This window comes from Leopardus geoffroyi, chromosome A2 (genome assembly GCF_018350155.1).
Source record: "Leopardus geoffroyi isolate Oge1 chromosome A2, O.geoffroyi_Oge1_pat1.0, whole genome shotgun sequence".
NCBI classification, from domain to species: Eukaryota; Metazoa; Chordata; class Mammalia; order Carnivora; family Felidae; genus Leopardus; species Leopardus geoffroyi.
Genome location: NC_059331.1, coordinates 168912594 through 168940348, shown reverse-complemented (window position 1 = coordinate 168940348; position 27755 = coordinate 168912594). Strand labels below are relative to the sequence as shown.

The window sequence follows — 27755 nt, the reverse complement described above, 5'->3', positions numbered from 1 at the left end:
CCAGTTAAATTTTGCATGTATTAGAAATCTACAGCCTTCAAGTGTGTAGTCCTGTGAGGTTCTGCAGATACACATGCCATGTTATCCTTACTGCCATTGAGACATGGGACATTGGCACCATCTGGAAGACTCCTGAGCCTCTTTCCTGGCGACACCGCGACCAGGAAATGGCTTCTCTATTTTCTGCTACACACTTAGTTGTGCCAGTGCTAACACATCACGTAAGTGCCTTCTTCTGTGCGCTCACTTTGGTTCCTGCTTCTGGCCCAGAGAACCCTCCGTGTGGCCTCTGTTTATCGCTGAGCAGCATTCCATTGTATGGGTACAACACATTTGAGAAACCATTTTCCTGTTGGACGTTTTCTTTTTTCAGTGTGTCTTTTATGAATAAAGTTCCTCTGAAAGTTCTCATACAGTTGTTGTTACGGACATGTTTGACTTCCCTTGGGCAAGACCCCAGGAGTGGCATTGCTGGGTTATCGGAAAGGTGTGTGTTTATGTTTTGAGGAATGGCAGACTGTTGCCCAGAGCAGTGGGCTCTCCCATTTTGTCAGGGGCGCATGGGGGTTGCTCCAGCTCATTACCAGCGGTGTGTTCTGTCTTTGTAGCCTTAGCCCCTCTAGTTGGTACGCAGTGGGATCACGCTGTGGTTTTAATTTCCATTCCCTATGGTCTGTGGTGGGCATGGCCCCTTTTCTCTACAAAAGAGTTTGGGAATCAGGTAGATCGGTGTTTGAAACCCAGACTCCTTGGGCTTTGAGCGAATTGCTCAAGTTGAGACTCCATTTTTTCCTCTGTGAAGTGGGGACAGGGATGAGACCTTCCCCAAGGTGGAAGGGGGAGTTGTGGGAAGTGTCGATGTGCATGAGTGTTGGTATTGTCATCCTTGCTTTTTTGCAGCGCAGCCAGTTGAGTTCTGCCGGTTAGCTTCAGTGTCCAGCTCTGTGCCACACACACAGGCATCTCAGTCTCAATCATTGGCTCCTTGGTGATCGGATGCTCCCTGGTGCAAGACAGAAGGGCAGTCTTGCTTGGGAGGCAAGCGATGGGTGCATTCCTTACCACACTCTGGATTCAAAATTTTTTTTTTCAACATTTATTTATTTTTGGGACAGAGAGAGACAGAGCATGAACGGGGGAGGGGCAGAGAGAGAGGGAGACACAGGATCGGAAACAGGCTCCAGGCTCCGAGCCATCAGCCCAGAGCCCGACGCGGGGCTCGAACTCACGGACCGCGAGATCGTGACCTGGCTGAAGTCAGACGCTTCACCGACTGCGCCACCCAGGCGCCCCAACCACACTCTGGATTCAGAGGGGCCTGGCCTTCACTTAGGTGGGGCCAAGCTGGTCTCTTCTCTCCCTATGTCTGGTCTGAACCGCAATTGTTATTCATCTGGATGTTTCCAAACCCTGTTCCGTCTTCAGCTCTCCTTTGTGGGAGTTAGTTACACTGCAGTATAATAATTCTCCATTTCAGAGATGGATGAATCACATTAATTCAACAGAAAACAGCAATCTCCAGACCAAAGAGCATCCAAATATCTGTGCCAGCAGAGAGAGACTTTTATTGGATTTTGTGGTGGCTGGTGTTTTTTTCTTTTTTTCTTTCTTTCTTTTTTTTTTTTACTCTGAAGAGATTAAAGAACTCTTAGTGAATATATGTGTGTTGCAAAAATGATCTTGCAGCCTTTGGGTCAACCAGTTTACTAAAAAGAAATATATTTCTCTTTAAATCAATATAACTTTACTTGCTGAAGATAAACGTATTTAAGAACATTGTGGGTGATGCTGTGAAATTAATGTTATTCATACTCAGTGGGAATAGAAATGCCTTCAACCTTTTAGCAAAAGCAAGAGCAAATTATAGCAAAAAGTTCATTTCAGAAGTCATCTTCATCTAGAATAGGCTGGGCCCCGAGGTCAAGTCATGAGTTTTGGTTTTCTGTTTCCATAATGTGGTTCTGCAGTGTGCGTGCATTATGACGGAAGCCACATTCACTCCATATTAGTTTTATAAATGGCTATGTTACTAGTCTTTTATAGACAAAGCCGCCTTTGGTTCACATCAGCAGAAGTTTCCTCTGTGTGAAAATACTTGATTTAAGATGCCACTGGGTCGAACTCTCTGCGGTTCCACTTCTGTTGAGTGCGGGGCCTGACAGACCCACCTATAAGTGGTCCTGGTCCGGCTTTTGCTTTGATTTCCAACAGGCTTATCCTTACTGGCTGTGAGTGTCCTGAGCCACCAGAAAGTCACTCAGAGGCCGTCATGTTCAGGGAATCTGGGCAGCCTCCACCACCTGACCACTGACTGAGTGTGGACGGGGTTATTTGTGGACGCTCTGGATCACGACACAGCCGTTCCTGTGCGGAAACAGTGGGCAGGGCTCCAGCTCAGTTCTTGTCTCTTCACCTTTGCACCGCAGGTTTCTTGTCCTAAAATTATAGTTCCTGTGAGAACAGTGGAGGGGGGGACTGGGGAACTGAGCCCCGGGGACAACCCAGTCACTCAAGATGGGCCGCGTGGCTTGTGCGGAGGGGCTGAACCCTCTCCTTGTCCTCTTGTGAAGCTGCACCTCTGTGCTTTGCTCACTGGACGTGCTCCCCGTGGCCCAGCAGACCCTCTGCGAGCTTCCTGGCCCCAGGCTTGCCATCCCTCTCAGTTACTGAGTGAGGAGGGAGGAGTCGGGAGCCCACATGACGGAAAAGTCCACGCGGAGCTTTTTCAGGTGGCACCGATTATTTGTCATGTACAGAATTTTACCCACTTGGCAATAATTACATGATAATTAGCTCAAAGCATGACACTGGCAGGAATAAGAATTTTTTTCAAGAAGGTTTGGGACAAAACAGCTATGAAGTTTCTAGTAAAAATCAAGATCTGCTTATTTAAAGTCCACACTAGTGAGTGTCACTGGAAGGCAGAGGGACCGCGGTCTGTCTCACTTGGAGACTGTGATGGTCTCTGAATATTGGGGGAGGTCGTCAAAGAGTGGGTTCTTGAATCAACACATACTGTAAAAAGTTGTCATATTAAAATGATGGAATTCAAGGATAAATTGTATTTCTTAGATAAGCAGCAATCTTGATCTTGTAGCCTCACCAGTAAGGTTTACATAACACATTGGTGGCTTTTGCGAAGCCTTGTTTGCTCCTTAGTGCGCTGTCATGTCGGTCTCTGGGGGACTTACAGGAGGCAGTCACACTCAGGCACTCAGCATCACACATTGAGAAGACAGCCCTGCGTCAAGGTTCAATCAGATCCACTATTTTGCTCGTGCTATTTGCCACAGTTGAAATTTGTAAATGTTCTGGAGAAGCTGTTCGTATAATTGAGTAATTGAGCCTTTCAAGAATGAACTCATGATGTAGAAAGCTGCACTGCAATGGGAAGTACCTGAATGTTCAGATGGGTTCCTGGGTGAAAGAGCCAGTTCCGAGAGCCACGAACGTGTTCCTGAGATCGTTCTCTGCTCTCTGGAAAAGTCCTTCGTAGAACTGATCTCCTACTTCTTGGTACTAGCTCCGCAGGACAGAGCGCCCAGGCTCCCACAGACCGATTGCTCTCCTCCTCACCCAGGGCAGGCTGCGGCGCATTAAGTGGGCACTGTTGTCGCACTCTGAGGGCTGTTCAGAACTGGAGCGCGGCAGGGGTGCAGACCACATATTTGTTGGCATCTTGTCGACGGCCCCTGTGCCCTAGTGCCCCTGAAGGCCCGGGTGGCCCCCCTCACTCTGGCCCTCGAGCACCCGTCAAGTCCCAGCATCGTGGAAGCGCCGGGAGCGTCATCTCATGTGACCATCCCAGGTAGAGTGTCCGAGGCTCATTGGAAGCCGCCTCGGGAGTTAGGCTCGAGCCTGGACCAGAACCCTGACCTACTTCCTTGCATCCTTGCCCTGTGCCATGTGCCTCATTCAGCCGTCTTCAGTTGCAGGGGGAGGATTTTGTCTGTGTTGTTTGCTCCAGAGCGCCAGTGCTGCGTTAAACATGGCAAGTCTGGGTTCCCTTGGGGCCTAGGCATGAGTCTGTCTCCCTCATTCCAAATGAACTTGCCTTTCATGGTGACCCACCCAGGACTCTTCCACATCGAGTGCAGCCTTTTCCCCAGAGCCCTTAGGGCTATCCTTTTCATGTCCTGAGTGGAAGAAAACAGCTTAGTAGAAACAGTGTGCTTCTGACAGTTGAAACCCCCCCCCTCCCCCCCCCCAGAAAGTACTAGAGGAGCTGCTTTACTCTTTGCTCTCCTTGCGGCGTTTTCGGTTACTTTCAGGGTTTATTTCCTCTCACAGCGCCCTGGAGACAGGAGTATGTGAGACGGCAGCGGTGCTGGGACCTCTGGTGGCCAGAGACAAAGAGAAAAATCCAGGCACGAGAGCCCTGGCTGTAAATGACAATCGGTTGTGAGAGGAAGCTCTGCTTGAGAGGGGTCCCACCAAATGTGGCAGAAGAAACACCCCATGATGGCGTGGCCTCCTGTCCATCAGGCAGTGTGTGTCGGTCAGCGGAGACGCTGCTCTGGCACCACGTGCGGAGAGACAGGACGTGTGCGTTGCTATGGTAATTCCTCATTACTGCCGAGTAGCAGAGAGTCTTGTGCGAGGTATTGACAGTTTGGCGTGTCCTGCTGTTTCCTCCAGTACTGATTGCGTGTGTGTGCATGTGTGCGTGTGCGAGTACACATGTGCACCTGCACGTGCTGCATTCATTAAGGAGATGATTCCAGTCGTGCTCCCTGTCATGGGTTTTCCGCTGTCGGTGAGCGCTCTGCCGGAGCAGATGCTGTTTCCGGTGGGAGCGAGCGTGTTTCTCTGGCACTCCGGCTGGTGGGTCAGGACTCTGAATACCAGGAAATAGATGCACCATGATTTCTTATGTAAAAAAAGGGGGAAGGAAGGGAGGAGAGAAAGGAAAAGTCACGCTCTTTGCATTAGAATTAGCTTAAAAAGTCTCCCTTTCCAGAAGTGCCAATTATATCCGCTTATGCCCTGGCTGACCTTGTGGAGCTCTGACAAATTCCCAGTGACCGTCCCAGCAAGTAGAGACGTCTAATTCTGACCGCATGCTTCACGCGAGGCTCTTTTGAGGAGTGTTTTTCACCTGCATGCTTTCCAGTCACTTTTTTTCCGTCCGGTCCCAACTTACCAGAAATGCTTTGGATCTGGGATCATATGGATTGTCTGTGAGGAGTGAGGAAGGGTGCCTACAGGAAGAAGTCTCCCTGTCCTGACCATCACTTTAGGACAATGACCTGGGCGTGTTAACGTGCATGCAGGGAAACACTGACTCAACGAACCCTGTCCCTGTGCCTGTGCTTCAGCTGTCACTGTTGTTCTTTTCTTGGAAGAAGTCAAGCCTGTGAATCTCCAGATAATAACACGTGGCAGGGGTGTATATATTTAAAGATAAACACATCATGGTGATCTGTGTGTGCGGAGAACACAGACAGTGGGTGTCAGAGGCACCCCCCCCGCCCCCCGCACCAAGGGCACCGATGACAGCTTCCAGCCGTAACGGCAAAGCTCAAGTGGTCGGGTGAGAATTATGCATGGTGAGCCTTGTGCAGTCTTCCAGTGTGAAGTTTGATGTTTAATTGAACATCCACCCGGCTTTAATATGAACTTCTTTATTAAACTTACATGTGAATCTCTGCCTCTTTACTTCCATTCTCAGATCTTGGGCAATATTTAAAAATTGATCTACGACAACCTGGAAGAAATGGATAAATTCCTAGAAACACACAACCTTCTAAGACTGAATCCTGAAGAAATAGAAAATCTGAATAGGCTGATTATAGGTTATGAAATTGAAGCATTGCCTTAAAAACTCCCTCAAGATAAAAGTCCAGAACCAGATTGCTTCACAGGTGAATTCTACCAACATTGAAAGAAGAGTTGGTACCTATCCTTCTCAAATTATTCCAAAATATTGTAGAGGAAGGAAGGCTTTCAAGCTTATTTTTTGAGGCCAGCATTACTCTAATTATGAAACCAGACAAAAACACCACAAAAAAAGAAAATCACAGGCCAGTATCTCTGATGAACATAGATGTAAAAATCCTCAACAAAATGTCACCAAACTGAATCCAACAGGACATGAAAAGAAATCATTCACTACAATCCATGAGATTTATTCCAGGGATGCAGGGATGGTTCAACATCCACAGATTAATCAACATGATACACCACATTAATAAAACAAAGGATAAAAATCATACGATTATCTCAGTAGGCACAGAAAAATTATCGATAGAATTTAATATCCATTTGTGATAAAAACTCTCAACAAAGTGGGTATAAAATGAACATATTTAAATACGATAAAGCCCAAATATGACAACCCGCAGCTGACATCATCCTCAATGGTGAAAAGCCAAAGCTTTCCCTCGAAGATGAGAAACAGGACAGGGATGCCTAGTCTCACCACTTTTATTTGACATAGTGCTGGAAGTCCTGGCCACGGTAGTTAGAAAAGAAAAAGAAGAGGCGTCCAAATTGGAAAGGAATAAGTAAAACTGCCACCATTGCAGATGGCATGATACGCCACCAAAAAACTATTAGAACTAATAAATGAATTCAGAAAAGTCACAGGAGACAAAATTAGCACAGAGAAATTGGTTGTGTTTCTATACACAATAATGAGCTATCAGAAAGAGGAATTAAGAAAACAACCCCCCTTAGGAGTTACATGAAAAAGAACAAAATATCTAGGACTAAACTTAACCAAGGAGGTGAAAGACCTGTACTCTGAAAACTAGAAGACATTGATGAAAGAAATTGAGGAAGACACAAATAAATGGAAAAATAGTTTTCACGGTTTGGAAGAATTAATATTAAATCCTAAATCATGACATTAAAAAGCCAAATAACTAGCATATAAAGAAATGCTCACCTTCATTAGTAGCCAAGTGCAAATTACAATGAATTATCACCTCAAATCCGTCAGTTTGGAAAGATGAAAAGTCTAAACACAGAATGTGGGCAGTCACGCGGGAAAGGAAGAGTGCTCATCTACTACTGGTGGCATGTGGGCAGGTGCAGCCTTACCGGTCAGCAACCCCTGTGCGCTTGGTGACTTTCAGAATGTGTTCTTGGTGACCCCGTGATCGTCCTGTGGTGCACAGCCCGGAGAGCATGCACTCGATGCGTTCTGGTTCTCGCGATCTTGCAGCCCGACTCCTGGTAGGAGGAGATGTTCCTCACTGCACTGTGGCAGCGAAAGGGAAGAGGCAATCTATAGCTTTGGTGATGCAATATAAAACCATGTAGACCCAGAGTATGAAAATATATACCTCTCTTCTCTATGAGCTTTTTAAAAAACAACATGTCTATCATTCATGCACTTTCTGTACGAAAATATGGCATGCCTGCACCTGAAGCACAAAACAAAAATAACATCTCACACTTGCAAATGTGTATTGTTTTCCTATAGAATTAAAAGGAATTTTTCTTACATAACTGAATACTTTCTACAAACCGAGGCCCTAAATGTCTTAATTGTATTATTTAAATGTGACAGCAGTGTATTTTGAAACATTATTTAAGAAATTTAGAATACTTTATTAAAGCTGCAAACCTTACCCTATTATTGTCACCACAATGTGATGACAGCAGAAGGGGAAGGGAGTTTTTCCTAAGGCTGTACTGGTCATTTAATGATAGTTAACCATTGAACCCTAGTGTTGCCTTCCCATGCTGCCCGAGTAAATAAGTCACTGGCTCCCAAGAACTATAGCACATAAATGCTCTAAGTTTAAACAGATAGGATGGTCTGCAAACTCCAGGCGCTTTAAAGAAAGGTTTGAATATGTTAAGACTTTTTGATAATGTTGCAGAATTGTCCTTCAGAAGGCGTGTGTCTTATTTGCACACTTTCCAACAAGAATTACTTGATTTTATTTTATTTATTTATTTTTTTTTTGTGTATTAGAAATTTTATTTTTTTTTCTTTTTTTTTTTTTATTATATGAAATTTATTGTCAAATTGGTTTCCATACAACACCCAGTGCTCATCCCAAAAGGTGCCCTCCTCAATACCCATCACCCACCCTCTCCTCCCTCCCCCCCCCCATCAACCCTCAGTTTGTTCTCAGTTTTTAACAGTCTCTTAAGCTTTGGCTCTCTCCCACTCTAACCTCTTTTTTTTCTTTTTTCCTCCCCCTCCCCCATGGGTTCCTGCCAAGTTTCTCAGGATCCACATAAGAGTGAAACCATATGGTATCTGTCTTTCTCTGTACGGCTTATTTCACTTAGCATCACACTCTCCAGTTCCATCCACGTTGCTACAAAAGGCCATATTTCATTTTTTCTCATTGCCACGTAGTATTCCATTGTGTATATAAACCACAATTTCTTTATCCATTCATCAGTTGATGGACATTTAGGCTCTTTCCATAATTTGGCTATTGTTGAGAGTGCTGCTATGAACATTGGGGTACAAGTGCCCCTATGCATCAGTACTCCTGTATCCCTTGGATAAATTCCTAGCAGTGCTATTGCTGGGTCATAGGGTAGGTCTATTTTTAATTTTCTGAGGAACCTCCACACTACTTTCCAGAGCGGCTGCACCAATTTGCATTCCCACCAACAGTGCAAGAGGGTTCCCGTTTCTCCACATCCTCTCCAGCATCTAGAGTCTCCCGATTTCTTCATTTTGGCCACTCTGACTGGCGTGAGGTGATACCTGAGTGTGGTTTTGATTTGTATTTCCCTGATAAGGAGCGACGCTGAACATCTTTTCATGTGCCTGTTGGCCATCCGGATGTCTTCTTTAGAGAAGTGTCTATTCATGTTTTCTGCCCATTTCTTCACTGGGTTATTTGTTTTTCGGGTGTGGAGCTTGGTGAGCTCTTTATAGATTTTGGATACTAGCCCTTTGTCCGATATGTCATTTGCAAATATCTTTTCCCATTCCGTTGGTTGCCTTTTAGTTTTGTTGGTTGTTTCCTTTGCTGTGCAGAAGCTTTTTATCTTCATAAGGTCCCAGTAATTCACTTTTGCTTTTAATTCCCTTGCCTTTGGGGATGTGTCGAGTAAGAGATTGCTACGGCTGAGGTCAGAGAGGTCTTTTCCTGCTTTCTCCTCTAAGGTTTTGATGGTTTCCTGTCTCACATTCAGGTCCTTTATCCATTTCGAGTTTATTTTTGTGAATGGTGTGAGGAAGTGGTCTAGTTTCAACCTTCTGCATGTTGCTGTCCAGTTCTCCCAGCACCATTTGTTAAAGAGGCTGTCTTTTTTCCATTGGATGTTCTTTCCTGCTTTGTCAAAGATGAGTTGGCCATACGTTTGTGGGTCTAGTTCTGGGGTTTCTATTCTATTCCATTGGTCTATGTGTCTGTTTTTGTGCCAAGGAATTACTTGATTTTAAAGTGGATGAGCCTGTTACACTCATAACACAACAGCAACCCAATCATCATCACACAAGACCCTTTGCCAAACTGATGGGCAAAATCGTTAATGTTGCTTTAGTCGGCACCTCTGTAATTATAGATAATGTAAGAGAGTCGTTCTTCTGTGTGTGTGTGTCTACAGTGATGCTCGGGTTTTCTTCTCCAGGTGCTTTCTGTAGCAACATTACACCAGCAGTGTCTGGGCTAGGAATTCTCCTCCACCCATCTCTGCTTTCTGATTCCATGGAATGCACTGATTCGTAGTAAAGGTGGGTGGATATCAGCGGGCTCGGCCTCTGGGTGTCTTCAGTCGGCCATATGCTACACTGTTGCTCCCTAGAGCTCAGGGCCGTGATGGGGCCCAAGAAAGGCAGCACATGCTGGGAGCTGGGGCTTTTTCACCTCTCCTGTGTGCAGCTGGATCATGGCGTGAGCAGGAGGATAGTGGTGGTACAAATGAAGGGTGACCCATACATAGAGAGCAACTAAAGAAACCAAACACTGATGAGAGGGGAGAAGGAGCCTGAGCATCAAGCAGTGAAGTGCAAACAGAATTGGGATCAGCGAGGAGAGGTCAGAAGGTGGGCTCAGCACAGGTACAGGGATGTGTTCTGTGTTGTTCCTGTAAATGTGTTGAGCACGGGAGGGCCTGGGTCTGTCCCATGGCTCAAGGATGACTGAACATCAGCAGCAAATATGAGGTGACCTATCCCATCTGAGGAACCACCTTCCAAAGGCCCTTTTGGGCTTGTGAGGACACCAGGGTCCAATCTCTTGGTGCCTTCATGTCCACACCTGTTTCAGGACCCACTGGAAGGTCACCTGGTCTGACCTTCCCTAGGATGGGTCAGGACTTGGCTGGGCAGCACCTGTGCTGAAATAAGTCTGACTCCGAATTGCAAAGTTCTTGCAAGAACCTGCTCTCCCATGTAGTTACTTTGGTCTCCGAGTCTGAAAATGAGAGGCCAGACCTTGGAGTATCCCAAATAGTGAGAATTCTTGTCGAGGCATCCACGGCATCCATGTTGTCCTGGTGTGGATGAACGCAGGGTTCACGTCCACTGTCAGAGGGAAGTTCGGTTCAGGTTCACGTTGGTGAGACTCCCACATGAATGGAGTTGCCCTTGGATGCTCTACTTCTAGATATCTTCCAGGTCCTGGGTTCTGAAAGGACATATCCATCTATTAGTGAAGTTACTTTATATTAAAAACTGTCAGAGAAAGGAAAGCAATTTCACCGGGCTCCTTAGTTAATGAGAGCTGGTTGCACATCAGACACTTGCCTTGGGCCTCTGGGCTCTTGCACAGGCTGCCATTCTTAATCATGTTTTAATTTTCAAATAAATTGCTTTCATTATCCTTTCATTTACAGTTCTATGTGTGCATCACTGCTCATTAATGTTTGTCAGCACTTTGCTGCAGTTGGTTTTTAAATAGCCGTGGCTGCAGTGCGGTAATTAAGGATGATCCATGTTGGTTTATAGGAATCATTCTTTTTTGTGGTCTTTGAGAAAACAACCTAGAGGGTTGCTGAAATTGGGCCTTTCGATAGAAACGCTTGAAGGCATGTGAGGACTGTGGCTGTCCTTGACCTTGATCTGGAGAAGAAGGTTTCCATGGTTCCAACTGGCCCCTTCATCAGAAAGTTCATCTGGTGTGTCTGGCAGGGCTTGGAAGGTGTTCTTTTTGTTCCTGGTGGTTAGCCTCACCAAAGATCTCTTGGCCAACATGAAACCAAATTAAATTGTTTTGTAAATCCACTATTAAAGAACTCATTTCCCCCCAAAGGCTGATCTATCCAGATTGGAAACCAAGATATTTTTAAAGTTAAGTGATGAGCTCTTCTACTGGATACGTTTATTTCTAATGAAATTTTTGGGTATTGATAATGTATTTCAACCTGTGCATGGACCACTTTGGATTGTTGGGGTCCTGGACTGCGGGGTTCTCAGGGATAGCTGCACTGAGAGAGCCTTCCCATCGCTTTGCCTTAAATATTATGGCCCACTGAGTTTACAGGCCTTTCTTCCCATCGCTGTTCCTGAAGTGGGGGCATATCTCTTCTATTCGGTTTCTTATTCATCCACCAAATTTTTTATCACTCTTAAAAAATTGTAGTAAAATACACATAGCAGAATTTACCATCTTAACCATTTTTTGAAAGTTTATTTACTTAGAGGGAGGGGGAGAAGGACAGAGAGAGAAGGAGGGAGGGAGAGAATCCCAAGCAAGTTCTACGCTGTCAGTGCACAGCCTGATGTGGAGCGCGATCCCACGAAGTATGAGATCCTGACCTGAGCTGAAATCTGGAGTTGAACACTTAACCTGCTGAGCCACCCAGATGCCCCCCTTCTTAACCAGTTTTAAGTGCACTGTTCAGTGGCATTAAGTGCATTCACATTGTTGTGCAACCATCACCACCACCGTTTCCAGAACTTTCCATCTTCCCAAACTGAGACTCTGTCCCCATTAGACACTAACTCCCCATCCCCCTTCCCCAGCGCCCACCCTCTCCTCTCTGTCTCTATGGATCTGGCGGCTCCAGGGACCTCATAGAAGTAGAATTACAGGGCAGTTGTCCTTCTGTGACTGGCTTTGCTCACATAATGAGCATGATGTCCTCCAGGTTCGTCATGCTATAGCGGGTGTCAGGATTTCCCTCCTTTTCAAGGCGGAATGCTTCTCTGTTGTACATCTATACCACATTTGTTCATCCATCCATCTGGCGATGGACATTTGGGTTGCTTCCTGGCTACTATGAATAATGCTGCTGTGAACATAGGTTTTCAAATATCTCTTCAAATCCCTGCTTTGGATTTTGGTAAATTCTTACAAAAATCATTTCCATAGGCCAAGCGCTGCAGGAAGTGGGACCCACCCTTCCCTACTGGAAAGAGACAGATGGGCAATTGGATGATTGCAGAATGCAGGGTTCACTGGGCACAGGGAGGGTGGGTGGGTGGGGGGGTTGAAGGCAGAGGAGAGTGAGAGGGACAAGCAGGTCCTCTGTGTTCCCAGCCACCACATGCTGAGGGATGGATCAGGCCCCTGGAACTGGGTGATCAGGACAGTGATGGCTGAAAATCTGCTTGGACTCCAGATAGTAATAGTTATTCCTAGTAGTTAAAATTTATTTTAAACACACAAGTGTACTTTGTACAGAATTGAATTTCCTATAGGATAAGTTAATATTTTTTAATATAATTTACTGACAAATTAGTTTCCATACAACACCCAGTGCTCATCCCAACAAGTGCCCTCCTCAATGCCCATCACCCACTTTCCTGTCTCCCCGCCCCCCCCATCAACCCTCAGTTTGTTCAATATTTTGAATACTAAAACTTCCAAGTTCACTTCTCTCTTTGGACTCTCTCTCTCTGAAGTTTATGTTTCTCTTTTTTCTTTTTCTTTTTTAATGTTTATTTACTTTTGAAAGAGACAGAATGCAAGCGGGGAAGGGGCAGAGAGAGAGAGAGAGAGAGAGAGAGAGAATCTGAACCATGTTCTAGGCTCTGGGCTGTCAGCATAGAGCCCAATGAGGGGCTCGAACCCACGAACCACGAGATCGTGACTTGAGCCTAAGTCAGATGCTTAACCGGCTCAGCCACCCAGGCGCCCCTGAAGTGTCTGTTTTTCTAATAATCATGTGATGGGGGAAAGGAAACAAAAGCATCTGTGCTGTTTAGAAGACGACCTTTCGAAAAGGCATTCAGAACCGTTGGCCGTCTGGCCGGCGGGGAGGTGGAGGAGGTGAACAGAGTGGGGGATCTTCTGTACGCCCATCGTGGTCTCCCCTCTGCACCCCCAGTGGGCCTGCATGCTGCTGGGGAAGCAGAGTGGCCGAGGAGCTCCAGCACCTGAATATTGGTTGTCTGGGCAACTCTCGGTGTGTCCTGGATTTGGTGGGCCGTGTTTCCTTGGTGCTGGCGGGCACGCGGGCGTCTCTGATGCCTCTGATGCCACTCTCCAGGCACATGTGTCCGGCTGCTTCCACTGAGAGCGCACAGGCTCGCTAGGCCGTGCTGGGTCTGTGGGGCAGGGGGTGGCCTGTGCGTGCATCACCATCTGACCAACAGGCGGAGGACCAGGCTCCCTGTGGGCCAGAGCACAGGCCGGTGCTGCGGGGCTCGGGCCTGGGGGCCACTCTTGTGGGCAGGCTGGTGGCCGTGCGGCCCCCGTCTAAGGAGGCGCTACTGACGCCGTTACCCCCCGCCCTGGGGCCTGGGCTTCTCCTTGCACCTCCCCTAGCCCCTCCCCTAGCCCACTCAGGTCCTGCTGTTTCTGTTTCTGCCAGCTTGAGAACAGAGCTGGGGATGAAGTGGGGAGAGGGTCTTGGGTCGGTTGACAAGTAGTTGGGGGCGTCCTTCGGAGGCTCATGGCAGGAGCAGGCCCTGTGGCTTAGCCAGTCTCAAGGCGCTGGGTGTTCCCCGTCTGCTGGGGGCTCAGCTGTGTTCCTCCCCTGGGCTGGGGCGCACATTTTTTTGGGTAATTCGGAAGGTGGGACCTTCCACTGTGAGGAGCTACCTCAGGTGTGAGAGTGGAGGGGCCTGGGCCAGGGGAGAGAAGGAAGGAGAGGAGGGGGGCGCCCAGAGTAAACCGGGTTGAGGAACAAGGGCCCTCGGCTCCCTCCCTCTCCCCGGCTCTCCTCTCTCCTGCTCTTTCTGTCTCCCTCTGTCCCCCCCCCCCCCCGCTCCTCCCCCTCTCTGGAAAGCGGGCAAGGGGCTCTCCAGTTGCTGGAATAAGAATGGGTGCAGAGGCGAGTGATGGATGGCTGTTTTTGAGTAACTGTCACCATCCAGATAAGATGAGGGCTAACAGATTCCCTTTTCCCTCATCCCACATAATGTGCCATTTTCGTTCAGTGCTGCTTACAGCCCTCAGTGCCAGGCCTTTCTATTCTTGTCTGAATAGTCAATGGAACGTTCCAGGCTGATAAGAGGAGCGGCCTCCGTTACTTGGCAACGGGCTGGAGCAGAGGGCTGCTGATGGGGAGATTAGCTGCCACAGATAAACTGCCTTTTTTTCCTTCCCTGCTGCTTATCTTTGGACCCACAGCAGACTGCACCAAACATGACAGCCCGCGGAGATTTGGGTGGGGTCTGAGCTCTCGACAGTGAGGTTTTCCGAGTACCCTCACGCCGGCCTCGGGTGGTCCCCCATCCCCAGCCAGGTCCCTGCCCAGAGAGCCCGACTTCCTGGGGATGCTTGAGTGTGGCCAGGACCTGGAGGTCCGGATCGGCCATAGCTCTCCTGACAGGAAGCAAGGAGCCCGCTCAGCTCATTAGCAGGGGCAGGGTCCCTCCGTCATGTCCAGGAAAAGAAGGGAGGACAGTGCTGAAATCTCCAGAGCAGTGCCAATGTGTCTGTCCAGTCTGGGTCAAGGGCAGAAAACCAGAATTAACCCTCGCCTTTGGGACAGAGTCACCACAAGTGAGGACAGCACCTGCCTGCAGCAGAGCTGTGCAAATGGCACACGTGTTGGTGGTTTAGATTGTGCTTTTTCATCTTTCAACTGCGTCTTTCTCCCAGTAAACTGCCTTTCGTGTCGATGAAATCCCTCAGGGTCCCACTGCTTGGGGAGTGCATCTTCCTACCAACAGGCACTGACCTCTGGATTTTAAAGCTGGAAGAGGTGTTCAGATTATCTGGCTCCAGCCTGTAATTTTCATAAAGAACCAAACAAAACAAACACCTAACCCCTAAAGACTAGGGAGGCTCAGCAGCAGGTGAAGGTCACCTAATCCGGTGGCCGCAGAGCCGGGCTCCTCCAGGCCAGTCTCCGGGAGGTGCTTTCTGTTTCATGGGACAAGTCTCAGCGCCTGAGAGCCCAGACTGCCTGATGTTGCTCCAGCACTGCTGCTGGTCCCGATGCTGCTGCTCCAGCACTGATGCTGGTCCCAACCCTGCAGCTGCTTCAACATTGTACTTAGAAAGTGAATGATGTCCAGCCAGGATCTTTTTAGGATTGTTTGCACAGCCCAATGCAATGTGTTATCTTCTGACTCTGACCTCACATTTTATTGTGTTGTTTCTATTGAAGGAAACTGTGGATGCTAGAATATCCTAGCAGGGCCAGAGCGGGCATGGTGGCCACGGGCGCTGTCTTGGTGGGGAGTGGGGGTATGGGGGCAACCCCCAGTGGGCTGTCCGATCCCTCACTGCCTTAATTTTCTTGTCTATGAAGCACAAGGGCCTGAATAAAATACACGCTATCATTCTCTTCAGCTCCCAGCAAAAACCCTGTTTATTCTGAAATCACAAGGTGTGATTTGCTCACCTGCTCTCAGGTGCCTCAGGATGAGTGTCCTGTAGGTGGCCCGGCCAGGTCCATCCGTTTCAGGAACAGAGCTGAGGACTGGCAGAGCCACATGGCCCGAGATGGTGGAAAGCAGTCAGGAAGGTTAATGTGTCCGTTGGAAAACCTATTACTGTGCTCACCTAGGCGGTGATCTTAAGAGGTGAGCTTTCTTTTCAGGAAAGGCTATTTTAAGGCTCAGTGTGATTTGTTTTTGCTGATCAACATTGTGCTGGGGATTACCGACACCAGCCCACCCCAGCCTCTCCCCCTGGAAAAGCTCTGGGGCCCAGGACTTCCTATCTGAGTGCTCCAAACCCTGCAGCTGTCAGGCCTCCTCTTCAGGGGTCAGAGGTCAACAAGAAGTTAAAATGCAGCGGTGCATGAGTGGCGGTGTTGTGTAGACCTAATCCTGCTAGGTGTGCAGACCTAAACGCGCTGCAGAAGGAGAAGGAGCCGTTCCAGGGGCGGCTGCAGCGCATCACAGCAGAATGTGGGGTCAGTGCGAGAAGCGCCTTCAGGCACCTGCTCGGGGCTGGGAAGCGCGCACAGCTCCTCTTCTCAACGCTGAACGTCCCCCTCCTGGGGCTCCTGGCTGTCTCCCCGGCCTGAGTTTAAAGCACTGGATATGAAGGCTCCTGGGTGGTGCAGCAGACCATCCCTGAGATACGTGTGAGTTCCGGAGGCTGATTCCAATGGGTTTGGTTGCTGTCTGAAGGGGTCTCCAGAGCCAGGTCCCAACGTTCACATGTGAGAGGGGCACCGGCAGTCCAGTGAGCCGAGGGCCATGCTGGGAGAGGGGCCGGGCAGCCAGCACCCACGTGGAGTGGACAGAAGTCTTGGCCTGTGTGGGTCAGGTAAGCAAGCGGCTCAACAGGCCAGAGTTTACCTTCAGCCGGGCCTCCTGCCCCCTGCAGACTGGTACCTTCTGGGGCCTCCTGGCCCCTGCAGACCGGTGCCTTCTGGGGCCTGTCCTGTCCGGGGACTTTCTCAGGGAGGCACAGAACGCCCGGGTCCACTTGGCTGTGCACCTTTGTTGACAGAGTCCTGGGCTCTGGCCCTGTGACCTTCTGAAATGGACAGGTGTGGGAGCTGATGAGGCACAACCCAGCTCAGGCCTGAGATCGGGAGACGGTGTCTTCCGTGGGTTTGTGGGTTCCTGTGTCACTTCAGCATGATCCATTGGCTGACAGAAGACACTAGTGAACAGAGGGGTGTTTGAGGGAAGGACGATTCCAGTGAGGCCCTGGCACGAAGCAGGCACGTGACTCCTCACCAGCGGAGTCTCAGATTCCTGTGGGTTCTGTTCTCTCCAGCGCCTCACAAATGCCGCTGGCGTCTACTCTGTGCATCCCAGCTGTGAGCCTTCGGCTTGTCGTTTGTGCTGAAGTTAAGGAAAAAGGAAAGTGTCGCTGCCAGCAGCACAGCCCCTCATTCTCTTTCTGGGTGGATTCTATCTGGGGGCTCTCTGCTTTTCACTTTTACTTATCCTAGAGCTCGCAGGGTCTGGTTTCCCACATGGGTATGCAATTCCAAATTCTTGTGTGACATTTCAACCAACACTCCCAAGAGTCTCTTGTATTAAATTCCAGGTAGTGCAATTTGTGTTCAAAACCCAGATGCGCGGTGTTGCGAGCAGTTACTTAACAATGTGATGTGTAAGCATGTTGATGGGAGGGGGTGCACTTGTTGAGGGGTAGGCACGAAACGGCCCTACCTCACTGTGACTGGAGCCACCGCTCCCCTGTGGAACCAAGAGTCCTTGTAGCAAGGCAGCCTGACCTCGTGCTTTCCAGGTACTTGCAGTTCCGAAGACAGCCTCGTGCCTGCTAGAAGCCCCCTCCCCCGCAGACCGATGGCTCCTCCCATGCAGGTGTGGAAGAGCAGTCAGGAGACCCCGTGGTCCGGGGCCTCACAGCCGTCCTCAGCTGGATAGCGATAGTAGAGCGCCCTGGCCTTGCCTCCTCCAGAAAGCCCTCCCTGATCAGCGTTGACTTTCTCTAGCAGACCAGGCCTGTCTCTGGGCCTTTGCTTCCAGGAACTCAGGTCCTGGTGACCTCTTGATGCCCATGTGTGTCTCATCAGATGTGAGGGGGTGGTGTTTCCCTGAATCCAAACGGCTGGGCCTGGCTTGTGGACAGAGTGGGCGCCAGATGAATGCTCACTGGTCTGGACTAAATGAAATTTGAACGAATTCTGATGACCGGAAGTGCCCATGTGCCCCAATGAAAACCCGTCACCCAAACGTGATTGTGGTGTGACCCCAGCAGCAGCTGTAACCGACCTCAGGAGTCCATGCAGCTCCTCTCCCACGTCCCGGTGGAGATGGCCCCTGCCTCGCGGGACACCGTTAACATCTATCCACATCCTCACTGCTCGCCGAGAGTGCCCTGCTTTGTTGTATTCTTTTATTTTGAATTGCTCTTTGTTAAATTTTTAAATTGAGGGAAAATATATATAATTTAAAATTTGCCATGTTAAGCTTTTTTTTTTAATGTGTATTTATTTTTGAGAGAAAGAGTGCAAGTGGGGGAGGGGCAGAGAGAGAGAGAGAGAGAGAGAGAGAGGAGACACAGAATCTGAAGCAGGCTCCAGGCTCCGAGCTGTCAGCAGTGAGCCTGATGCGGGGCTTGAACCCACAAACTGTAAGATCATGACCTGAGCCGAAGTCAGACGCTTAACCGACTGAGCCACCCAGGGCCCCCATGATAACCCTTATTAAGTGTACAATTCAGTGGCAGTAAGGACACTAGCATCGTCATGCAGCCAGTACCGCCTTTCCTCTCTAGAACTCTCAGACATTGTGGGCACATTTGTGATACATGGTAACTATCAGGTGCTTTGCCTTTGAATTGATCTCACTGGGAAACATGGAGGCAGCTGAGCAGCGAGGAGTGTTCCTGCCCCTTGTCTCTCGTCAGCCTCGAGCAGGACTGGGAATGTCCAAGCTGTGCGTGGGCGGACCCCCGTGTCTGAGCAAGCAGGGCCGGCCTGAGTGTCTGAAGGGGCAGCCCCAGCATGGTCTGTGGATCGCTGTCTAATCAGGGTAGTTCACAGTTGCCAAAAGTCAGAATCTCCTGCTCACGCCCCTCCCCATTGTGCGCCTGGGCTCCAGGCTACCGGAAGGAGCTCTGGGAGGCAGGTGGGCGCCAACCCCATGGCCAGTGTAGGGATGGAACAGCCTTTGGAAGGGCCGTGGACTCTGCCTCTGGCTGTGGGTGGCTTGTCGTGGTGCAGACTCCAAACTGTTGCTGTAGGGGCACCTGGGTGGCTTAGTCGGTTAAACGTCCGACTTCAGCTCAGGTCATTATCTCACGGTTCGTGGGTTGGAGCTCTGCGTCGGGCTCTGTGCTGACAGCTCGGAGCCTGGAGCCTGCTTGGGATTCTGTGTCTCCCTCTCTCTCTGCCCCTCCCCTGCTCTTGTGCTCACTTGCTGTCTCTCAAAAAAAACAAAAACAAAACAAATAAACATTAAATCTGTTGCTGGTATCTGTTGGCTACAAACAGCCATGTGCTGGTCCGTTTCCCTCCCTCCTCAAGCCCCCAGTGGTTGTTTCTTTCTTTTCTTCCGATGAGGGCTCAGGTGACCAAAATGGTGAAGATACCTGGTTTGGCTTCCCCTGCCCTGGCCTGGTGCCGTCACGGCTGCACAAGTGACGGCATGTTGGTAATAAAGGATGTGCAGACTCTAGGCCAGCCTGCCATTTACTGTGTGACCTCGGCAGGTCACACAACCTCTCTGGGCCCTCGCTTTCCCAACAGTGAAAGGAGACCGTGACGGTTGAGACCATGGCAGGTTGTCCTGGGATTAACTGAGTTGCGTGTGTAGGAGCGCTACTGGCACATCATAACTGCATGTAAACACGTTAGCTCTTACATCCAGAGTAGACAAACGGGACCCAGGGAATTTTGTTCATGAGTTTCAGAACAAGACATTCCATCACCGCAGTGTAACTGTTTTCTACGTCAGAAACTGGGACATGTGTACGGAAAGGAAAGCTAATGCTCAGGGTGATGACGGCCAGAAGGCGAAGGGGAACGTGACGGAAGAGGCCAGGCAGGGCTCGCAGGCGTCACGGAGGCACGCTGTTGGGTTTGAGACCTTGGGCTCCTGCCTCTCTCTGCCTCGGTTTCCAGCTGGTGTAAAATGGGATGGTGGTGTTTCATCAGAGTGTGACGGGGGTTTAGAGTTCTTGCACATAAAAGGCTTAGGAAAGTGCTTGGGGCATAAGCGCTCAGTGACAGTGACGGGACCGGTTTTATTTATTCTTATTGCCGTCTTCACTGTTCACCCACTGCCCAGCCTGGCTACCAGCCTGGGGCTTATGAGCCACATTTACCTTCCCAGACCGTACCACACTCCTCAGGCGATGGGAGAAGTTGGTCCCCAGTATTCACAGAAGGGGTGGCAGAGCGTCGTCACTCCTGAGCTTGAGGACCGAGGCTGACTCGCAGCTTCCGGACAGCCGGCCCCTCTGTGTGTCCCCGGCCATGCTGTGCACAGAGGCGTCCCTGGGGTCTGATGGGGCAGGTCCTTTCTACATGGCCTGTGGACACCCTGAACAGCATGGTGGGGGGAGGATAAGCTACCTTGGGAGGAGGGGAGAGAGATTAGGGTCCTACGGGACAACAGAGGGGAGGCCAGAAAAAAGGAAAGGGTGCTTTAGCTTGGAACAGCATGACACTGGAGGGCGGGGCTTTTACGCTAGCCTGCCTGAAAGGTGGGTGCAGGCATCTGTCTGCAAGTGGGGGGGGGGTGTCCCTTGGCCTGGTTGTGGCCAGGCAGTCCCCAGTGTGCATGGATGGGTGTAGAAGTCTGTGCACAGGTGTGTGCAAGCATGCGAGCTTGTGTGGGTGTCTACATGTGCATGTCACTGACTCCCCTGCCTCCCTGGGGAACACCAGCACCATCTCCAAACTAGGGTCCAGGCAGCTCTGTGGATATGGTTTTTGGCCTGTCTGGGCTTCCCAGGAGCTCCCCCACCAACTGTCCCTGTGAGGATCCTGTGCTGTGGGGAGGTGACCACCAGGGGTCGCTGTTGCTGCTTCATCCTGCTGCCACCTAGGTGCCAAGTTTGATGCAGGGTGGGGGTGAACCAGAACCCGTTTTACAAAATGTAATGTACTTCCTAGATGGCAGCTTATGGGTGCTCAGATACAGCAGGTACACCCACCGTGGGCTCAGGGACTGGGTGCCCCAAAACACATCTCTCTGAGCCTGTGTGCCGTTTCTGAGCACTGGGTTAAATTCCTGGAACGTCCCAGGAGGGCCTTGTGGTCAAACCCCTTACCACTTCCTGTGTTTCCCCTGCAAGCCCCCGGGAGCTGCTTTAGACGGACCCCTGTTCCTTTTGTCCCATGGGGTTGACCAGCCATTTCACAAGGTGCATGAATGCATTTATCGTTTACCGTGTGCAGTATTTTGAGAAACTAAATGTATGTCACAGGCCATTGTTTCTATGATTATGGAAAGAGGCAAGGCTGATCCCTGGGCTAGACCTCCTGAAAGCTCTTGTTTTTACCCCTGCAAGGAGATTCTGCATACGGATGATTTACTGTATGTTTCTCTCCTGCCCCATAATTATTGTAATGCCACCTCTGGCACACCCTCATTTGCAAAGACCTTATAACTGTGACGCCTTTTCTGCCGATCCCTTCTAGCTCCAAAATCAAGAATATTGTTCTTAGGGTTTCCAGGGAACAAAGATAATACATTTGCACATGCATATTATTTACATGAATAAACTATTTACACAAATTATCGAACAGGTATGTGCTTTGCAATAATTTCTAAACGTGCCCTAAACTAATTATCCCACTCTGAAAATCTAAATAAGGTGATCACATTGTGTTTGTGAATTACCTAGTCTCATTATCTCTTCCCAAAGAAATAATGAAGAGATGTAAAAAAAGATGCATAAAAAAATAAAAAACAGGGACAGACGGAAAAATAAGAGAGGATTGAATATGATGGGCGCAAAGAAAATGGTTACTTCCTTAAAAAAAAATACCACCAGAGCCTGCACAACAAGATCAGAGATGTGACGAGAACAGCCGGTGACCAACAAGAGGGTAGAAGGTAGAAGGTGGGTGGGTCCTGTCCTGGGGTCTGGGGGATTCCTTCCCTGTCTGGGCCTTTACGAAGAGACACTGACGATGCTATGAGGGACGTTTCTCAGCAGGTGTACAGTGTAGACTCCACAGGCTTTTTTTCAGGATGCCCTTTAATGCAAGCCCGAGGTGAATTGCGTGACGGACGCTGAACAGAGATGGTTCTCTCCAAGACAGACCTAAACCCACCTGTTCAAGCCCACAGCCGCTCGGTAGTCTGACCTGCTGGTCTGGCTCATTCTCTGGGAGGCCTGCACTCTGCAGTCCCCAGAGCCACAGCATCCTGAGAGTAAAGGGGCCGATATCTCTGAACATGAACATGCCTTCCCCAGAGCAGAGGTCCTCCACGTGTGAGGCTGGGGATGGATGAGCTGGGGGAGGACCGGTGCTCTGAGCCTGCGCGGAGTTAGAGGGGGAGGAGGTGCCGTGTTTGCTGAGAGCACGGAGGAGCACCCCCTCATTTGCAGGCTCCACCACGAGCCCCCTGGGTTTGTTCTCAGGGATCCCTGGTCCTGCCTCCAGCAGGGTCATGTGCTGGGACTTGTGCACTTCTAAATCAGTGTGAGTTCCAGCGAATTAAGATTCTAGTTGATGGTGGTATACATTTCTGTGGGCATCTCAGCTTTTCAAAAATGTTTCTTTGTTTTGAGAGAGCGAGAGCGAGCAGGGGAAAGGCAGAGCGGGAGAGGGAGAGAGACTTCCAGGCAGACTCCACACTATCAGCACAGAGCCTGACACGGGACTCGAACCCATAAACTGTGAGATCATGACCTGAGCTGAAATTGAGACGCTTAACCGACTGAGCTGCTCAGGCGCCACTCAGCTTTTTTTCAGGCAAGTGGAAAAACACCAGTTAATCGGTCACAAATATTTATTGAACCTACAGTGGGTGCAGAGTAGTGTCAGATATGGGAGCTCTAAGAGGCGTAGCTCTGGTGCCTGCCTTCCAGGAGCCCATGGTGCCTGGAGGTGAGAGGAGAATGTCAGTGCCAGAGGGATGTGGAGATGTGTGTGCACACAGGTGTGCACACGTGTGTGCTATGCAGCCTGGGGACATGCACAGCCCCACAGACCGAGGGAGAAGTGAATTCTGGAACGCCGGTCCAGGAGGAGGGCACAGCCACAGGCCTGCATCAGTGTTCAGGGGACAGTGATGTTGATGAGTGAAAATGACTTCTGCCTGTGGGAATAGTGCTCCAAGGAATACTGGTTAAAACAAAAGTACAGACATTATGAACAAGCTGTTTTTTTCACATTCTTCAAAAAAAAAAAAAAAAACAGCAAAGAAATCATCAAGGTCTCTCTTTCTAACAGGAGAAACCCACTTCCCAGTTGTAAATGGCCGTCTGGTCAGTGACACTCAGCTGGGACAGCAGCAGCTATTTTCCGAGGATTGCAAACATCCCTTGTTTTTCTGTTTAAAAGCGTGTAGTCTCTGGTTTCCAGAAGCAGTGGAGACCCAGTCTTCTGCTCTGCAAAATGAGGAGGGGGATTGTCATCTCAGAAATTTGGTCTTGGGGACAGCCGTCAGCAAGTTTGGGGATTTAAGCACAGTCCATGATTCTGTGGTTGCTGTGGTTACTGCCCACAGAGGTCTGGGAGGTGGCCTCCCCACGGAAGGATGCGGTGTCACTTGATTGGGGGCCATTGGGTCACCTCTCCCAGCTGGCAGCAAGACAGCTTTGTTTCTGCTTTGGAAAAACACATGTTCCATGGGCTGTCCCTCGGAATATTTCCTTGAACCCCAGAGGCTTTCTGTGCCGTGGACTCGTGGAAGGGGCTGGCCTACAGCTGGGTGGCATTGGTGTCCTACGGGTTCACCTCTGAAAAGACTGTGGATCTGTCCTGCTCTCTTACTTCTATGGTGACCCTCCTCGCTGAGCCACCCTCCCCTGGACAGGCAGCTCACCCCGTGGCTCCTGGCAAAATGCAAAACCTGCCTGGAAGGTGCCAGAAGCTCCTGGAGGAGGGCTGAACCTCTCCATGCCCTCAGGCTCTGCACGCACCGCTGACTCGCTCCGCATCTGGGAGCTCAGTGCCTTGGTCCCAGAGCTCTAGCGACCGGACGCTTCCTGTCCTCCACAGAGCCTGCTCCCCTGCCTAGATGTCCCTGCCAGCCCTAGGTAGGTAGCCCCTTTCTGTAAATGTTGGAGCCCAACCGGCTGCTACTTCCCTGGGGTCTTTATGTGTCGGATGAGGTCAGTGCCCCGTCTTTGTGCCGCCCCGAAGCATGTCCCTCTGTAGCCTGTACCACAGTTACAAGTGAGTAGTTTGCATGTCCACTTCTGCCCCGGATGCATGTCCCACCGCTATCCCACCTGTCCAGCAGGGGGGACATCAGAGCAGGGCGTGCGTTTCCTGAGGTTGGAGGATGAGGCCGAGCAGTGTGGGCAGGGACGGAATCCACTCCTTAGGATGCGGAGGGCACCTCAGATACACAGCATGACGGGGCTGGAAATTAGGAGTGTACACACAGTCATCCAGAGGAAACAGAGAAAAAAGTAGTGAAGTTGTTTATTGAGAAATAAATAAGGAAATCAGGTTTCTGGTAGGGAGGTGTTAACATATCTGTTTCCTAGATGAATTTATGATGTTGGAATGGCTGTATCGTTGGGTTCTCACACAGTGTGGCCGCTAGACAAATGGCAGGGCTGTCTATGTGTATACGTGTATGCACATACACACAGCACACATGTCACGTGTACACAACACACATGCAAAGGCATGTGTACGTAACACTTGTAGACGCACATGCAAACACATACACGTGGACACAAGCACACACAGTATACACACATGTAGATGCACATATGTACACACACCAAACACATGTGTGCCTGCACAGTACTGTGTAGCTAAAAATAGCTAAAATATAAATCTGTGTATAAATTGGACCTATAGAGTTCACACCAGTGTGGTTCAAGGGTCAACTGTATATGCCATTCTGGAAAAGACACAACTTTGGAGACCGTAAAATGGTCAATGGTTGCCAGGGGTGAGAGGCGTGGAGGGGTGAACAGGGGGAGCACAGAGGATTTTCAGGGCAGTGACACTACCCTGCGTGACACTATAATGGTGAGCACGTGCCACCGTGCTTTTGTCCAAACCCATCGGTGTACAACACCGAGAACGACCCTGATGTGAACTACAGACTTTGGGTGATAAAGAGGCATCACTGTAGGCTCATTGGTTGTGGCAAATGTACCACTCAGGCTGGGGGCTGTTGGTTTGCATACGTGAGGGCAGGAGGTATATGGGGACTCTCTGTACCTGCCCTTCAACTTTGCTGTGAACCTAAAACTGCTTTAAAAAATAAAGTTTATTTAAAGGATAAAGTTTAAAGAAATGTACTGGGGAAAGGTCTGTCCTGCCTCATCAGCAAGGCTGTAGTCTAGGGGCAAAGAGAATCAATGGTTGGTTTAGTTTCAACATTTAAATCATTAAAACCAAATGACTAGCTAAAACTAAACCTAATTTTAAAAGCACAAAAATACCATGTATTATATTATATATATGTGTTTTAAGTATATAGTCGAGAGAGAGATTTCAAGAAAATCCAATAATTATTTTTCCAAGAATATATTTAGCACGTTGTGTGGCACAAACCAACTTTCAAGGGTGAAGCCGTTTATACTTCAGAGGGAATTAATTTACTTGGGATGTTCCAAAATAGATAGGAAATGTCTTTGGCCATTTTTCACTGATGAGGACCTTAGCAGGTCACGACGCTCAACTGTAAAATGTGGGGTCAGCCCATCTTAATGCCCCTTCCAGTCTCTACATGTTACAATTCTACCTTCGAGATACTCCATTTGTAAAGTAAAATGAGAGTTTCAGGTACATTATAGAGAGTTCTTAGCTTTTCTCTTAGCCTCCTTCTCCTCCCTGCCCCCCCGTCCTTCCCCACATGAACACGCCATCCACAGGCACAGGGTTCTTCGCACGAGGCAAAATCAAAAGAACGGGGACACTTGCTGTCTGTGTTCACGTGGAGCAGATTGCCCGTCTCACTGGGTAGTGGCAGGGAGATGAGACCCTCCCTCCAAGAGAACTGTGACTGGGAATCACTGTGGCCGGAGATGGCCGTTGTGTTGAGTCACTCAGACAGAGGGGCGGTGCCGTAGGGTGGAGGTGACCGGCAGAGCTCCGCACGGCCGAGGTGACCCACAGAGGTGACCGGCAGAGGTGCCCAGTAGAGCCCTGTGCGGGGGGCGGGGCCGGCAGAAGGGTCTGACTTTTCTGCATGGCCGTGGTGTGCCCGGAATGAGCAGCTGTGCCGGCTGTGTCCCCTGCTGTGCAAAGTCCCATAGAAATCCACGACATGCTTTCCATACTAAGGGTGATTTTCTGCCGATCACACAGCGCCATCCATCAGACCCGTAATCACTGAGTCAGCCTGGCACTGGGCGAACGTGTCTCTGGCGATTAAACTTGTTGCACTTGAAGGCTTTTCCTCGGCTACACTTCGTGCAGTGAGACTGTTGTGAACAATAAGGGAAGTGTTTCCCCCTCCATCCGGGCCTGAAGCTGCAGATGGCCGCCTGGCCCTTGAATTAGTCTTTTGTGTGTACGAAGGACAGTAATTTGGATGTTTGAACCCCCTACAGGAAGCTTATTTCAAAGTGAACAATTTGCCGAATAAAGACTAACTGGGGCCTAAATTAACTGGAGGGTGTGGTTTGAAAAGATGTTGATGAGCAGAGTGTGTCATTTTAGACAGATGGAACAGACTAGATAAATTGTCCCCGTTAGTCTCTCTTGTTCTGGAAGCACCTTGAGCAGCCTCACTGCCATTCCCGCATCTGCCCCCGTTTGCCAGCCTGCGTGGCAGGTACTTCCACGATCCTCAGGCTTCCACAAATTCATATTTGTATTTCCTGGGTGTTCTGTTTCTCATCTGGAAAACCGTTCCTGGGTACTATTGGCTTTTTTGTCACAGGACTGTCAGAAGCAAAGCTTCAAGTCAGAAAGGTGAAAGCCAGGGGCAGGAAATTACAAAAAGTGAGTGGCGGGGGTGGCGAGGGGGGAAGGGATGAGGGAGTAGAATAGAAAATGCCAGCTACTCTGAATTCACGTCCTTTTCTCTGTACCTTTGAAATTGTGTTTTTTATCATGCTCTTCTATTTAAATAAACCATTACTTTCCAAGTGCTTCTGACTTATGATAGTGTTTTGATGACTTTCTAAAGCCGCGTTCCAAAGCCTCACCACAGTGCATAATTAGAATATATTGCAAGGATGTGTGTAATGCCTTTCTTCTCTCTGAAAATGAAATGTCACTTTTTCTTCTCTGCTTCCCTTTTCTCACAGATGGAGTGTTTGGAAGGTGCCAGAAGGTTCCAGCAGTAGACACACACCGCTATGAAGTGTCACCGGCGGTTCTGCAGCACCTGGCAGCCACCTTGCAGAAGCTCTCCCGAACAGGTAGGCAGGTGTGGGCCAAACTGCCCTGTCCTGGGCTGCTGGCCCGAGCTGCCTTTGCACCCAGCGTTCAGCAGGTGCTTTGCTTCTCCTTAAAGATCATGGGCCTCTTAGGTCGGGGGACCAGTGCTGAGATAGAAGAGGGCTAGGAGCAGGCAGCCTTACTCCTAGAAGGTTCCAGCGGGGGTTCCCTTCGTGGGCTAGAGGTGGCCCTAGATGCTGCCGGGCGTCCAGGAACCACAGCAGTTTGACGGTGCTTCAGAGAGTAGGAGAGACACCTACAGGTCACGTGACAGAGACGCCAGGCCTGGGACCAGCCCCCCTCAGCCACGTGCAAGCCAGCCACTGATCAACCCCAGAAAGTCAGTTTGCCTCTAAATACTGTCATCATGCAAGTTTTTGTTATACAGGAGCTTCCTGTTACCTGTTTACTTCACAGGGGTGCTAAGAAGATAGTTTTAAAAATATGCTAAGTGAAATAAGTCAGGGAGACAGAGAAAGACGCATATCATAAGATTTCACTCATGTGGAATTTGAGAAACT

The 27755-nt window shown here is 49.5% G+C and overlaps 1 protein-coding gene across 4 annotated transcripts in view; it reads left to right on the top strand.

Moving 5' to 3' along the window:
* The window catches only part of PTPRN2 (protein tyrosine phosphatase receptor type N2), an 809741-nt gene that overhangs the window by 199992 nt on the left and 581994 nt on the right, over positions 1–27755 (top strand). For all 4 annotated transcript variants that reach the window (XM_045496335.1, XM_045496337.1, XM_045496333.1 and 1 more), the window contains one exon: positions 27102–27215. In XM_045496335.1, coding sequence (XP_045352291.1) covers positions 27102–27215 — 114 coding nt within the window. The remainder of the gene's footprint in view (positions 1–27101; positions 27216–27755) is intronic.